Source organism: Myxocyprinus asiaticus, chromosome 33 (assembly GCF_019703515.2).
Source record: "Myxocyprinus asiaticus isolate MX2 ecotype Aquarium Trade chromosome 33, UBuf_Myxa_2, whole genome shotgun sequence".
Taxonomy (NCBI): domain Eukaryota; kingdom Metazoa; phylum Chordata; class Actinopteri; order Cypriniformes; family Catostomidae; genus Myxocyprinus; species Myxocyprinus asiaticus.
Genome location: NC_059376.1, coordinates 4,803,590 through 4,819,448, shown reverse-complemented (window position 1 = coordinate 4,819,448; position 15,859 = coordinate 4,803,590). Strand labels below are relative to the sequence as shown.

Here is a 15,859-nt window from a genome sequence, read left to right as displayed (position 1 = left end):
CACCATGCCCATCTCGGGACTCGAGTCTGAAGCCAGTGCTGAAGCGGTCTCATATGCATCAGCCCGAGCGGTGTGGCCGTGGCCGAGGATGCCATATGCCCCAGGAGCCTCTGAAACTGTTTCAGTGGGACCGGCATTTTCTGCCTGAACAAACTCAGGCAGTTCAGCACCGACTGCGCACGCTCGTTCGTGAGGCGTGCCATCATTGAGACTGAGTCTAACTCCAGACCGAGAAAAGAGATGCTCTGAACTGGGGAGAGCTTGCTCTTTTCCCAGTTGACCCGAAACCCCAGTTGTCTGAGGTGCCTGAGCACCAGGACCCTGTGCGCACACAACAAATACCGCGAATGAGCTAGGAATAGCCAGTCATTGAGGTAGTTGAGGATGCGGATACCCACTTCCCTTAGCGGGGCAAGGGCTGCCTCTGCGACTTTCATGAAGACGCGAGGTGAGAGGGACAGACCGAAGGGGAGGACCTTGTACTGGTACGCCCGGGTCTCGAAAGCAAACCGTAGGAAGGGCCTGTGTCGAGGTAACACCGAGACGTGGAAGTACGCGAGAAAACCTAGCCACGAGAGACAACGTAGGTCAACAGGCCCTGGACAGGAGTCTTGTGCGGTTCCACCAGGTGGTGGCGCTCTGCGGGCACAGGTGCACCACAACTGCCTTATCCACCTGGGGAATCGCCGAGTACCCCCTGGCAGCCCCACCATCAATGGTAGTGAGAGCAGGGGAGCTGAAAAATCGGGCCCGGGCAGTGAAAGGTGCCTGCCACGACCTCATCAGCTCGTCATGCATCTCGGGGAAGAAAGGGACCTGGGTGGGGCGCGGCAGTGAGCGGCGCTCTGGGCCCAGGAACCAATCATCGAGCCGCGAGGGTTCGGAGGAGAGTGGAGGATTCCACTCCAGCCCAACGCTCGTAGCCGCCCGGGCAAGCATGGCTGTCAGCTCCGCGTCGGCCTGCAACTGGGCGACCATACCCGAAGGTGGGAGCCCAGCCGAGTCCTCAGTGTCAGACTGGACGAGCCCGCTCTCCGATGCTGCGATCGACAGCTCATCCTCTTCGCGAGCCCCGAATGAGACCAGGGCAAACGAGCGTGCTGGGGAATGGGAGGTCCGTGAGGGGTTTCCCGGCGGAGCTGCTCCCATTGAGGTCCCCAAATAGCCCCCAACGCTAACTGATGTGGCCTCATACCGTAGGTAGAAGGACCGAGGCGGGGAACCTCTGGGGTGGCTTTCCCTCTTACGAAAGGAAGCCGCGACAGCAATGTTGACATAGTCATATTCTCGGCAGCGCCCAAACACAGTGATCGTGGCCGTCAGAAGCGGAGATATAATGACCGCAACCAGGAATTATACACAAACGGAAAGGCATCTTTAAAAAGATGCTCCCGTAAGTGCCACTCTTTTAGAGGAAAATATACTCTTTCAGTGGAAGAATATACTCTTTCAGCTGCTGAAGTGCCCAGGGGCGTTCTCTGCACTCTACCGGTGCATGAGCGGGAGAAACCACTGTAATGCGCCATAAATCCAACAGCTCTTTTAGGTGAATGGCTCGGCTGAGTGATTCAGCTCAGTGAATGTGACTGCTCAGCTCCGAAGAGAAAATCTGAATGAGTGGTTGCAAGCCATGCAAATTCCACTCGCCAATTCCCATTGGCCTTTTCTCAAAGATCAGAAGTGTTTGGGGCTCCCAAGGGTGACCCCTAGTGTCACTACATCGACACAATGTCGAGTGAGTGACAGATAGGGAACAGACGGACTACATTCCTTCGAGACTGTAACTTTTAACAAAAGTAATTCAAACTGTTAAGAAACCGATTTCACTAACAAACATTGGTAAGATACGTATTTTTAGCATAAATGGCTATGCCACTGCCTCTCTGTGGAAGATCAACACGATTTAACTGATATTCTGAAGTAGAAACCTCTTTATCACAGACTGATTTATTAAACTATGTCTCAGAAATTACTATAACATCAGCATCAGTTGTCTGCGCCCAAATTCGAACCCTATCCATTTTTGGTAAAAGACTACGTGCATTCAAATGAATGAAGCCAAGCCCAGACCTTGTCTTAAAATCAGAAGGTGTTTGTCTACATTGTATTTTAGGACCAGGGGTTGGTTGCAAATTACCAGGGATCAACAATAATAGTATAATCATAAGCTTAACCTTTTATTTAAGTTTTGTATAATTTTTACATGCGACTGAAGATAAATTTTTACAGGCAATGAGGACGAGTCAAAAAACATAACCTGCAAACACTTAAACAGTACGTTTGAAAAAGAGGAATGCCAGTTAGATTTTGTAAACTGCAGCAAAGAGATTTGAAAATGTTACAAGCTAAATAATTAATGTTTGCCAAGTTTATGATCATGGTGTTTCACCTCAGCAAACAAAAAGGAGAGTAACAGCAGAAAAAATATAGATCGCATCTTGCCAAGGCCAGCTCTTAAATTAGTTGCAAATGCAATACGATTTAATAAATTAAGTCAACGCAATCAGCACAACACCAAATCAGGGATTATAATGATCCGTAGACAGATCATAAATTTCCCAGGGAGGACTTTTAGATGTTCTTCAAGTGGTGTCATGTGGCCTTATACAGCAGGCTTCTGAGACTTTACTGACTGATGAAGAGGAGGCCATCAAGACAGACAAGAAGGAGGAAACAGTCAAGGTAAAAGCGTGATGTTATGTATGCCACCTGCTCCTACTTTAGTGTGTGCATGAATCTCTGTTTGATGATGATATAGGATGGGAATGACTGCTGGTGTGTTTGTGTCTGTGCTAGGGGCATCAGTTTGAGTTTTATGAGGACTGGGGTGAAGCTCTTGTGAATAAAAGCAGCCCAGTGCTGTGTGTGCTGGACATTGAGGGCAGTAACATCACTGTGCTGGAAGGAATACCCACCAACATTTCACCTGGACAGGTGTGTTTGGAAGTGTCAAATGTGTTCTGTGAGTTAAATAATACAAATCACAATACTGAAACTCTTGTCTACAGGCATTCTGGGCACCCAGTGACACAGGTCTGGTGTTCTTAGGCTGGTGGCATGAGCCGTTCCGACTGGGGCTGAAATACTGTCCTAACAGAAGGTGAGTGTGATATATCTAGCTAAATGAAATAACCACTCCAAATCTGTATGTCTTTGTGTTGCTTAAAAGAATAGTTCACTGAAAATGTCATCTTGTACTCTACCTCACCTTTCTAACCCGTATGACTTTCTTTTGTTGAACACTTTATATACAATAAAAGCTCAAAATGATCAGGGGCTGTCAAGCTCCAAAAAGGACATAAAGGCATCATAAATGTGGCACATGCGACTAATGCACTTTATTCCAAGCGTTCTACTGCCATATGATTAATCAGACTGATCTCATTGTGAATTCAGCGACAGAAAGTTTTTCAGCTAAAATCGGTCTGTGCTTACCAAAATTTGAACCACTGCCTCCAGTGGCTGAAATGGGAAGTGTTTTTGAACATATGGGCACTTGTGAGCCCTAGTTTCTGGGTGAAATGTCTACAGATGGGTGCCAAAAGTGAGTTATAAGAGTTGTTTGTAAATTATGTAATACAAGAAAAAAGGAATGTATATTTTATTAACTCTACCCCCAAATCCCAACCCTAAACCTAACACCTTGTCCTAACCAGACGCGGAATCGGTCTGTCCACACCAGACGCGACATGACACTGCGATATTAATTCACTAAAATGAGGATGATTGACAATAAAATTTAGAAAACAGAGCAATTACAGATGAAACAGTCTGTTTATTGAATGCAACTCATTTTCTCACTGAAGCATCATATGGGCATTCGCTTTCTACGGCAAACCCAGAGGGGATAAATGCACAATCACACACTTACACAGGGCAAAGTTACTTTATGAATCGCATCCTTATTCAGTCTGTCACAATTGTTTACTGAATGTTCACGCGGTACTCCTGTTGTTATTTCGCCAATCTCCACATGACAGGAAAGCGGAGAGAAAGTCAGAATGAGCCGGTATCCCTCTGCCATTCTGAACTAGTGTGTGTGTGTGTGTGTGTGTGTGTGTGTGTGAGAGCTCCGGCTGAAGAGAGCGAGACCTCAAGCGCAACATTCGGTAGGTGTGTGACACCCTCGGCAAAAATCAAGTTGTTGTGAACTGGCTAGTGAGATGCCGACTTTAATATACTGCAATTAGAATAATTTTAGACCCATTTGTTGACTGCGCTTAATGGTGCAACGTCGCAGAAATAGAAACCATTTCAAAAATAGAATGCCCTGTTGCTTGTCGTCTGTAGTGGCTGGTTAGGACAAAAACTCAGATTAATATGGAGAAGATACCTTTTATTTCGTGTTGCGGCGTCACGTCACGTCTGGTTAGGACACAGTGTTACCGTCAGTGGAGTAAAGATATAGTCCTAGAGGGGAAATGCAACAGGAAATAAAGTCACACCTGACTATAAGTCGTTGAGAGAGAAAAAATCCCACATAAGTCGCATCTCTGTATAAATTGCACTGATAAAAGGTTGCATGAGGCAGACACTAGGACTGGGGAGCAGCCGCCAGACTTCCCTTGAGTGGTTCAGATGTCAAACGTGCTCCGTGAAGATTACAGTACCTCTGAATCTACATATCTTATCACAGTGTTTTTGAGCTTGTTTTAAATAGGAGAATTTGCTTTAAGTAATCGTGTGTAACAGTTTCTCATTTTCTTTTTATGTTTCATGAAAGAAACACAAGTAAGCCACATCTGTTTATAACATCTGTAACTCTGTGCTGTGCACAAATAAACAGCTTTTAGTCTGTGAGTCCTGTTGTATTCTATTCATTCATTAACTTTACTTTGCGACTGTGGATATTTCTGATATTTGCATCCCTTTTTGCAATGTATTAAAGAGGCCCTATTATGCTTTTTGGGATTTTACCTTTCCTTTAGTGTGTAACATAGCTCTTTGTGCATGTAAAAGCTCTGCAAAGTTACATAGCACAAAGTCCATGCTAAAGGGAGTTATTCTCTCCCACAGACAACACTGCTCAAGAACTACACGAATCGGCTGGATTGTAGTCCAGCCATTTCTTCCGTAAAGTATCTACATCACTATGTAACACATTTGCATAATGCCTGCCTCAGGGCTACTTTGGCCCACCCTCAAACAAACGTAGTTAAAGCAGGGGCCAGGATGAGTTGGGTTAGTGTTTTCTTCACTGTGAAAGCAAAACCTCTTTGTTTGGACTTCCAAAGGCAGACGAATTGAAGTATCAGTGGTTAAAATTTATTTTTACCACTATTCTTCAGCAGTACAACCACAACCAATGCTGGATTTTCAAGTCGGTTACCCCTGAAAGATGGTACAGTTCCCAGTTTGTTGGGACAATCTTGCACTTCAGAATCACAACCTCTAAGTATGTTTGATTATTTATAAATTTATCTGCTACCGAGAGTTCAAATGCGGAGTTTTGTGCTGTAGCTACGGTGTACATCCAGTGCACAGCTGTGGGCCTCTGCTAACCTGCTAGCTTATGTCATTGTGTTGAAATAGTTTTGCTAATCAGCTGCGGGCCCACTTTTACCTAAAATTGTGTCGAATTATGCAGATTGTTTGTCGTTCTTACTATCATGAATAGTGATCAATTGTGGAGATGGATTTATTTTTACAAACATTAATTTTACGACTGCAATCCACGGTAGTGCTCGGCTAACTTGCTATGTAATGTTATTGTTTTGGTAAGGGTTTACTATTCAGCTGTGGGCTGACTTTTACCTAAAACTATGTAAAAAAAAATGGCCGATCTCAAGAGTCTTATATAATTATATAATTACAAGCTGTAATGTTATGGCCGCTATCCACGGTAGTCCACGGATAACTTGCTCACTAACCGGGAGTAAGCCTCTATTCTCCATTCATATCTCAAGTGAAAAAAGTTCGGCTACACCCATTCCAGCAAAAGATGACTAACTTAGATGCACTACGTGTCTTTTACTTGAAGCTTTGTTAGGTTCACAATAATCAACAGTGTACTTGTAAGAAAGCTACTAAATTCAAACCTACCACTGTCCTGCTCAAGTCATGCTTGCAAAGTTGGTTCAGGTCGATCAGCTTGTTCTTCCAAACTTTCATTATTTAATTCATTATCGGACTCTGGCTCGAACTGGTACAGCAAAAACCGATGCCACTGTTACCATAGATACAGTAGAGTTTACAGCTGCTCAGGATGGCTCGGGAGCTGAAACTCAGTTATGGTAAGGGGCGTTACATTTCCGACACACGCTCTACGGGGTTGACCAATAACACCAGACTAGGCCAGTTGACCAATCAGAGCAGACTGTGCTTTTCGGAAAGGGGGGCTTTAAAGAGACAGGAGGTAAATCAGAGCATTTCGGCCAGAGTATGAAGAGCGGGGAAAAGAAATGTATAGTATGAGAAAAATAATTAATGCATGTAAACCTATTCCAGTAGACCCCCAAAATAAAATTATGAACCTGTAAATTAGCATAATATGGGCTCTTTAATTATCCGGTTCACTGATTTAGGGCCCTATTTTAAGAGCGCTTGCGTTAAGCGCAACACTATGCCATAAGTCGTAAGCACAAAGTCAGTGGATATGGTCATGAAGTTTTGGTATTTTCGTGCAACCTAAGTCTAGGTGCAAGTAGGTTGTAATGTATGCAGTGAATTAGAAGAATTGAAAATGACGTTCTTGTGTGCATTAAAATGCGTCCTTGATTGTCGGGCATATTACTATGATAGTGACATGCTCCTTTTATACGCATGGAAAATGTGATTCTCCTCAGAATTTGGATGTAGGCTCCGTTAAATTACAGAGAAAGCAAGTATTAGTAATCATTTTCATCTACTGACACACAAATCATGGCTAGTATTAACAGTGATTGTATCGGCACACACTTCACTTCTACCGGTAGATTATGATAAATTAATTTTTTGAAACATGATAAAAATAAACCAAAAATATTTCTAAATTACACTTCAAACTAAATAAACATATAATAAAAATAACGAAGTGGTCAAAAAATCATAGCCTACCAATTCCAAACATTTTACTCTCTCCAACTTCTTCCACTGGCCCATTTTGCAGTGATTTAAAAATCACTTTACAAATTTAGACTTACAAATTAGACCATAAATACAACTGTAAATTTAAACATAATAATAATAATTGAAAAGTAAACCATGACCTATAGATAGTTTAACACAAATCTCATACTTTTGGTTTTCATATAAGACTCATATAAAACTCTGATTGTTGGGGACATAATTTGATGTTCCACTATATTTTCAGAATTTGGACATGAACTTTATTACCACCTGCTGGTGGAATCTCCAAACTGCAAGTGCAGGAACTGAGTTTAAACTTTGCGCTGTTAAGACATGGTTTTCAAACGTCTTAGTTTAACAACATATTTCTCAGGAGAATAGCAAATTGCGCTTTGCGCCACTTCATTAACATAAAATACACCCACAGATTGCACACATACACCCACAATAGTGCATACACTCTGACCCACGCTCACTTGCACTTTGCGCTGGCACGAAAATTGCAATTAGAATTCACGCCATCAGGAAATTTGGATAAGACGCTGCGCATGGTCATTGCGCATAGCTTTACGCATCACAAAATTAGAGCCCTTAATGTTTTTACTGCGAGTGGGATGAAATTTCATTTAGTGGGCATGTGAGGAGTTGCATTTGACAGCAGTCAGAGTTTGTTAGAACAATAATGTTATGATGGACAAAATATTTAAACTGGATGCATACAGTACTTCGTAAAGGCAAAATATTCTGAATTGGCAACTTTAAAATGCTTCTACCATCTTTATGACTGATGTTTTCATCTGTGTGTGTTTGACCTGCTGACATCAGTTACATATAAATTATGTGACTTATAGTCGCTTTGGACTATAAGTCGCAGGATGTTTCAGATGATGAAAAAAAACGTGTCTTTTATTCTGGAAAATATGGTCTGTGAATGCGATTTCTTCATGCATTCAACACAGGACGAGAACCCATGTCTCTAAGGCTGCTGACGCAATGCTGAAATCAGTCAAACCACAGGAAAGGGTAAACGCATTTCAGGGATATATGCTAACCTTTTAGGTGTTCACACGGGTGTTAGTGAACTAATTAATTAATCTGCACAAATTAAAATGTATAAGTGCATGTATGAGTGCGGTCAGAATTTTTTTTATGCAGCACCCTTGTAATTTTCATTGACTGACCATTTGCCCCATCACCACAAAGTATTTTCTTTATTTCCTGCTATCTAATAAAAAAACAATGATACTTTGTTTTCAATCATTTTTTTACACGTTAAATGTAATGGGTTAAGAACAGACCCACTGTTCTCACATCTATCCCACAAAACCCACATCTATCTAACACTAATCTGAAAATCCTATTAGAGGAATGCGTCCCACTATGGTGTGTCTTTGAATTTCATAAACATGCCTAATCCAATGTTTCATCCTCTGAAACTCGAGCAATTAAGTGCTTCCAGACTTTAAAGGGCAGAATAATATCTTGTGTTTTTGTTGATCACATAACTTTCTGCTTAGTGCTCTAGAATTGGCAATAGGAAAGCACATCTGACCCGATGTGTACATGTTCTTTGTAGCAATGCTCCTCGTAGGTGGAAATGACGCTTATTGCACATGTGTGAATGGGTTCAAATTTGTCATCACACTTTTATATTTTTTCACAAATGCGAACAAAACTGTCGCACTGTACGGCCCTGCATTTAAACTGATGCAAAAATGTCTGATGGGAGATTGCTTTTGTCAGTAACTCAGCAGAATGGGTTCGATGTCAGGGTACTTGAACTTTTGGTAGTAATATGTCGATTTCCCATGTGATCATATTGGATGAACAAACCCAAATTTAAGTTGTTATTCACTTAAATTTCCCCCTCTTCAACAGCTCTCAGATCTCATTTGAACTTTAGCAAATTGAAACTGTGTTGCAATTTAGCACTCGCGAACCAATGGCGTTCAGCATCATCATGAAATTTGTGTCTGTTCCTCACAGTAAGCTTTCGTTTGACTTCAGAAGTCTTAGAAGGTACTACTTTAATGATGCTTTGATAGTGCTGCTTTGGAGCTCAGCAGTGTCCGTCCCCATACACTTTTAATGTAATGAAAAAAGCAGCATGAACATTCTGAAAAAAACATTCATTTCAGGGTTTTTCTTGGGTCAAAAATGGTCTTCGGTGGTGGCTGACGTATATGGACTGTACCCATGAGGAGACCAGTTTACTGAGTTAGGACTGTGCTTCTAATGAAAATGTTTGTTTCCTTCTCCATAACAGATACTGTTTTCTTTTTATCAAGCTTAATGATTTAAGTAATCTTTAGGAATATCTGAAGACAAAAAAGGCCAAATTATTTCAAATCGAATTCAAAAATCATTCGATCAGAACATATATTACACTGGAAGAAAACTTTGCCATAAGTCTCGAAGGTCCATACTTTAAAGCCCTTTATGTACTTGCCATTATGATTACAGTGCAATGCCACATAAGCACAGGTAAGACCATGGGTGGCTCCTCATTACTGTGGTTAGGTCAAGATAGCTAGTCTCTTTAAGAAATATATTTTAGTATTTGTTCTGAAACAATAGTAGCATAAAACTAAACTAGAAAATCTCAGTTGAATTCAAATTGGTCACTGAAGTTTTGAGGTCTGTGGTGCAATATTTGAGCAAAGCCAAGTTGATTTGCTCTGCGTTTTAACCTTGTGCGTTCAGCGTGGACATTGTATTTTGGCATCAATTTACGCAACGCATAATTGAAATTCATTAAACTGACTGATCTCAGTTCAGAAGACTATGTGCTGTCAGTAAAGGATTAAACTTTCGCCGTACTTTCAAGTCATTTGACAAAACAATATGCCGCCGATCTCAGTGGAGTTTGTCTTTGAGGGTGCTTTCACACTTAGTTCGATTGCATGGACCGAACCCGAGTTCGTTTCGTCCCCCTGCACCCGCTGGTCTCTGTTCACATCATATTTTTTGGGTCCGAACCACAGCCGATTACGTCATCAACGTGAGTGCAAGTGGTAGCTTATTAATACTGTAACTAGGCAACAACTCAAGAAGACATCAGCTTCACTGTGTTATTGAAGTATTCAAATCCAAAGAGACAAATTTTAATACTTCACTTAACACAGTGACGTCTTCTCGAATTGTTACCTAGACACAGTGGTAAACAGATGCCGCTTGTACTCACGTTGATGATGTAATCAGACCGCGGTTCATACCCCAAAAAACATGATGTGAACAGAGACCAGCGGGGACGGGGGAGGGGGAGGAAACGAACTTGAGTTCGGTTCAAGCAATCGAACCAAGTGTGAAAGCACCCTAAAGACATGAATTATAGCACTTGAACACAAGTAATTTTGGTGCGCACTCAAGATCGAATGGTGTGAACGTTGTTTTCCCATCTCGGGTGTGCACCTTCAAACCGCACCCGAGCCCACTTGAAAAGGTGGGCAGGGGTACGGTTCATGTGAACTCCGATGCAGTTCGCTGCTAATGTGAATGCAATCGTAGAAATTGCGGAAGTGAACCCTTATTGATGATGTATAATTTGCATCTTTGCAGACTCCCGATCGCAATTATTATGGTTTAATGAATTTCTCATACCAGCTTGTGTCCAAATAAATCCCCTTCAGCGAGCAGCTCACATTCTTCACTCTTGTAACGCATCCGTGGGCTTGCAGCAGACAAACGCTAATATTCTTCACATCATTGCACATTCAATGCATCCGTGGCAGACAAACATAATTGTCATTTTGTGCATGTAAAGTTTTGGTGGTAAATCCAAAGAGATGAATACTTCAATAACACAGCGAAGCTGATGTCTCCTTCACTTGTTGCCTAGTTACAGTGATAAACAGCTGCTGCTTGTACTCACGTTGATGACGTAATCGGACCGCGTTTCGGACCCCAAAAATATGATGTGAACAGAGATCAGCAGGGGAGGGGGGAGGAAACGAACTCTGGTTTGGTCCAAGCAGTCGAACCAAGTGTAAAAGCACCAGAATGCCAACAAAACTAGACACGGTAAGAAACCTAAGCTTTCACACTGGGCACGTTTGCTGCGGTCCGATTCCGAGTGCGATTGTTCCCGGTGCCCTCTGCAGCGTTGGTCTGGTTTCACACTCACTTGATTATATCGAACCCCGGTCCATTTGCGTTCATCTTACATCATCACAAACACGCATGGTGAACACAACGCGGCTCATCATACTTTTTGTTTTTTTGTTATTTTGGTGCCATTATCCACAGCAGAGTGAATGACAACTGCGTATATGTGCACTTCATGGCATAACTCATCAGATGTCCAGAGGAAGGCGGCTTGCTGCTGCTCGCAAATGGTGTTTTTTGAGGAGACAGCTGATTGCAAGGAATTCATTTGGATCTTTGTTTACACTGCACGCTTACTCACGCTCATGTCCAAGGTGAAGTTATCGCCACTGTCATCTACTGTTATAACCTATATTTGCAGTTGTGCTCAAAAGTTTGCACACCCTGGCAGAAATTGTGAAATTTTGGCATTGAATTTGAAAATATGACTGATCATGCAAAAAAACTGTCTTTTATTTAAGGATAGTGATCATATAAAGCCATTTATCATCACATAGTTGTTTGGCTCCTTTTTAAATCATAATGATAACAGATATCACCCAAATGGCCCTGATCAAAAGTTTACATACCCTTGAATGTTTGGCCTTGTTACAGACACACAAGGTGACACACACAGGTTTAAATGGCAATTAAAGGTTAATTTCCCACACCTGTGGCTTTTTAAATTGCAATTAGTGCCTGTGTATAAATAATCATTGAGTTTGTTAGCTCTCACGTGGATGCACTGAGCAAGCTAGATACTGAGCCATGGGGAGCAGAAAAGAACTGTCAAAAGACCTGCGTAACAAGGTATTGGAACTTTGTAAAGATGGAAAAGGATATAAAAAGATATCCAAAGCCTTGAAAATGCCAGTCAGTACTGTTCAATCACTTATTATGAAGAGGAAAAGTCAGGGATCTCTTGATACCAAGCCAAGGTCAGGTAGACCAAGAAAGATTTCAGCCACAACTGCCAGAAGAATTGTTCGGGATACAAAGAAAACCCACAGGTAACCTCAGGAGAAATACAGGCTGCTCTGGAAAAAGACGGTGTGGTTGTTTCAAGGAGCACAATATGATGATACTTGAACAGAAATGAGCTGCATGGTCGAGTTGCCAGAAAGAAGCCTTTACTGCACCAATGCCACAAAAAAGCTTGGTTACAATATGCCTGACAACACCTTGACACGCCTCACAGCTTCTGGCACACTGTAATTTGGAGTGACGAGACCAAAATAGAGCTTTATGATCACATCCATAAGTGCTATGTTTGGAGAGGGGTCAACAAGGCCTATAGTGAAAAGAATACCATCCCCACTGTGAAGCATGGTGGTGGCTCACTGATATTTTGGGGGTGTGTGAGCTCTAAAGGCACGGGGAATCTTGTGAAAACTGATGGCAAGATGAATGTAGCATGTTATCAGAAAATACTGGCAGACAATTTGCATTCTTCTGCACGAAAGCTGCGCATGGGACACTCTTGGAATTTACAGCATGACAATGACCCTAAGCACAAGGCCAAGTTGACCCTCCAGTGGTTACTGCAGAAAAAGGTGAAGTTTCTGGAGTGGCCATCACAGTCTCCTTACCGTAATATCATCGAGCCACTCTGGGGAGATCTCAAACGTGTGGTTCATGCAAGACGACCAAAGACTTTGCATGACCTGGAGGCATTTTGCCAAGACGAATGGGCAGCTATACCACCTGCAAGAATTTGGGGCCTCATAGACAACTATTACAAAAGACTGTATGCTGTCATTGATGCTGAAGGGGGCAATACACAGTATTAAGAACTAAGGGTATGCAGACTTAATTTTTTTCATTGTTGTCATGTTTTGTTTTATGATTGTGCCATTCTGTTATAACCTACAGTTGAATATGAATCCCATAAGAAATAAAAGAAATGTGCTTTGCCTGCTCACTCATGTTTTCTTTAAAAATGGTACATATATTTCCAATTCTTCAAGGGTATGCAAACTTTTGAGCACAACTGTATAACCTATAATAGTATTTATATATAATATTTTTAAGGTGTATAGATAGATAGACAGATAGTATTTATAGTGTTGATTGTACTTGTATGTCATTGTGGTGTCATTACTTTTTTGGGACTTTCAGGAATGTGTGGATCCTCGTGTGTTGTCGAAACTAATGATGTCGTCATCGGCTAAAACGCATGCGCAGGTTACTTTACTTCCTGAACGAGTGCGCACCCGAGTCCGAGTTGCTTTCACATTCACGCGAATCTCGCTACAGTTCCATTGCAACCGAACTCAGACCACCTCCTACAGGTAGTCTCGGGTTTGGTACCGCGGTGCGCTCCCCGGTCTGCATGACAGCTTTCACATTACCAATTTTTCATGCGAACCGTGCTCTGTTGTGAAAGCACCCTAAGTTTTTACATTAAAACCTGTTTGAGTCAAAAGATTAGAGTGTCTAGTATCATTCGATATGCCATTTTCTTATTTATTTGAGCTATACTAGACAATAGTGCTAGTTTTTCATTAGAAATCCTATATTTACTGTGCTTATTCACATTTAGAATTTTTTCTTTTTCTTTCAGAGGCTTTATATGGAGTAGAAAATAAGGTGCATTTGGAACTGTTCTAAGACCAGTGCAGTCAGACAGCACTCTTGAGGTTAGGTCATTCACTAAATAGGGAGCAAGGACGCTAGGGAGCATCCTGTGGATTTCCTATGCCGCTAAGTGCATTCACTCTAAAATCTGACCAAAAGTTCAGTTTCAGGCTGCAGATGATGTTTGGACCACATGTTTGACAGGCATGGGACAATGATGATCAGTACGTAGATTTAAAATTTATAATGTATAATTTTATTTTTACATGTTTGGCAGTGATTGGATAATCCTGGACATTACTTTGAATCAGAATGAATTATGTTAATTTCTGATTGGTAAAATGCTTCAACACTTACTATCATTTGTTTGACATTGCAAAGAGAGAGCAGTAGAATTTTTTTTTTTTTTTTTTTTTTTTTTTTTACATAAAAGTAAAATCAAGCTTTTCCATTGTTCCAATGCAGCTGTACAGAAAATCAGCTGTCATGCCTTTAACGTCTCAAAAACATGAATAATCAGCACTCCTGGAAACATATTAAACAATTTGAAAACAAAAATGTATCAGCTCAAATGTGGATATACATTTTTAGGAGAACCATTTGCTCTAGAATTTTTTATTATTATTTTTATTGCATGTTTATTAGGTGCTACTAGTTACAAATGAAAAAGGGAAATGGAAAATGCACACAGCAGTCACGCTCTGGTCTCAGGAGGAAACGAGAGGCAGTTCGGCTATCCTAACTCTCGGTTGACGCACTTACGCTCCAGAGATATGGTAGGATATAGTAGAGTGGATCATTTGCACAAGTGGTTCTATGAAAAGTCGCGCCACACTCACAAAAGACAGGCTTCAAATGCATGCTTCAAATGAGAAGCATATTTAGTGTGTATAAGGCACTGAACGCGAGTGGAATATCAATAAATTTGTTTCAACAAACACAAAAGCAGTGTTTTTCCTGCATTGAAAATCTTTTGGCGGCCACCCAGATAACAATTTAATTGCAGGTAAAACCCTGCTTTTGTGATTCATGAAAGAAAGAAAGTCCTACTGGTTTGGATCAAGGGTGAGTAAAGGGGGTCACACACCGGACTCGTCTGGCGCGCACAACATGGCGTGTTCAAAAATTTGAAACAGTAGTTTTCTATGAAAGTACACACACTGCCGCCACGTTTGTTGTTTTTCGTGTCTGTAGGCATCTCCCAGCCACGACTCCGGAGGCTGCTAAAATTTCTGCCGCGCCACAGAGCACAACTCGCATAGTTTTCCATTAAATTTGACTTGAATCATTATCAAAGGACATAGATTATATACTCTAGCCATTGCTGGATAATATATTGTGAGTATGTATCTTTCAGATAGCCTACACAATGTATTTACAGTTACAAATGTCTTTTTGTGGATTGATAGCTTGAATGAAACCTATTCAAGGCTACATAAAGAGAAATTGCTTAATAAACGTCAGCATTAGTTTGCACAGTTACACCAGTTTTTTACACTAACCTGCAAACTCATCAACGTCACTTTGTTCATTCTTGAAGACATACAAAATCCTTCATAACTTTTGTGTGTATATCACAACTTTGGGCTGCCATCTGCACCGCATCGAAGTGTCCTGTCCTAGCTGCGACTCAATGCGGCGTGGCGCTTCTCATCTGGTGTATGACCGCCTTAAGGGATGAATTTTTTTTTTTGTAAACTATTCCTTTAAATGAATGTTTTGAAAGTGCTATCATAAATCACCCAGTGTGCTGACAGCTGTATCATTTGTACAGGTCGTCTTTGTTTTATGTGGATCTGGCAAGTGGTAAATGTGGTAAGCTGTCACATGCTCTCTGTCCATCTCAAACCCTGCATTGAACAGAATATTAGCTTTATAACCTGTATGTGTGCTCTGTGTGTCTCAGAGCAGTTATCATCTGACTCAAGCGCGGTCTCCTCTCCTCGGCTCAGTCCTGACCTCTGTCGGATTGTTTATCTGGAGTGTAGCATCTTCGGTCCACATCAGCAGTGCAGCCGCCTTTGTATGGTGTGTATTTGGGTGTATGTGTGAATTGGTGCAGAAGAGCAGCCAACAAGTGTTTGCACAGGATACACCTTGTGCAGATGCATCAGAGAATGCCTTGAGAGTCCAGAGCTGGAATCTAGAAAAG

General features: G+C 41.6%; 1 protein-coding gene across 3 annotated transcripts in view; it reads left to right on the top strand.

Annotated features, from left to right (window-relative positions):
- apeh (acylaminoacyl-peptide hydrolase) overlaps positions 1-15,859 on the top strand; it is a 148,222-nt gene that overhangs the window by 39,387 nt on the left and 92,976 nt on the right. For 2 of the 3 annotated variants that reach the window (XM_051670154.1, XM_051670152.1), the window contains exons 7-11: positions 2,611-2,682; positions 2,797-2,934; positions 3,009-3,100; positions 15,482-15,522; positions 15,614-15,735. In XM_051670154.1, coding sequence (XP_051526114.1) covers positions 2,611-2,682; positions 2,797-2,934; positions 3,009-3,100; positions 15,482-15,522; positions 15,614-15,735 — 465 coding nt within the window. The remainder of the gene's footprint in view (positions 1-2,610; positions 2,683-2,796; positions 2,935-3,008; positions 3,101-15,481; positions 15,523-15,613; positions 15,736-15,859) is intronic. The other variant, XM_051670153.1, reaches the window with a different exon arrangement.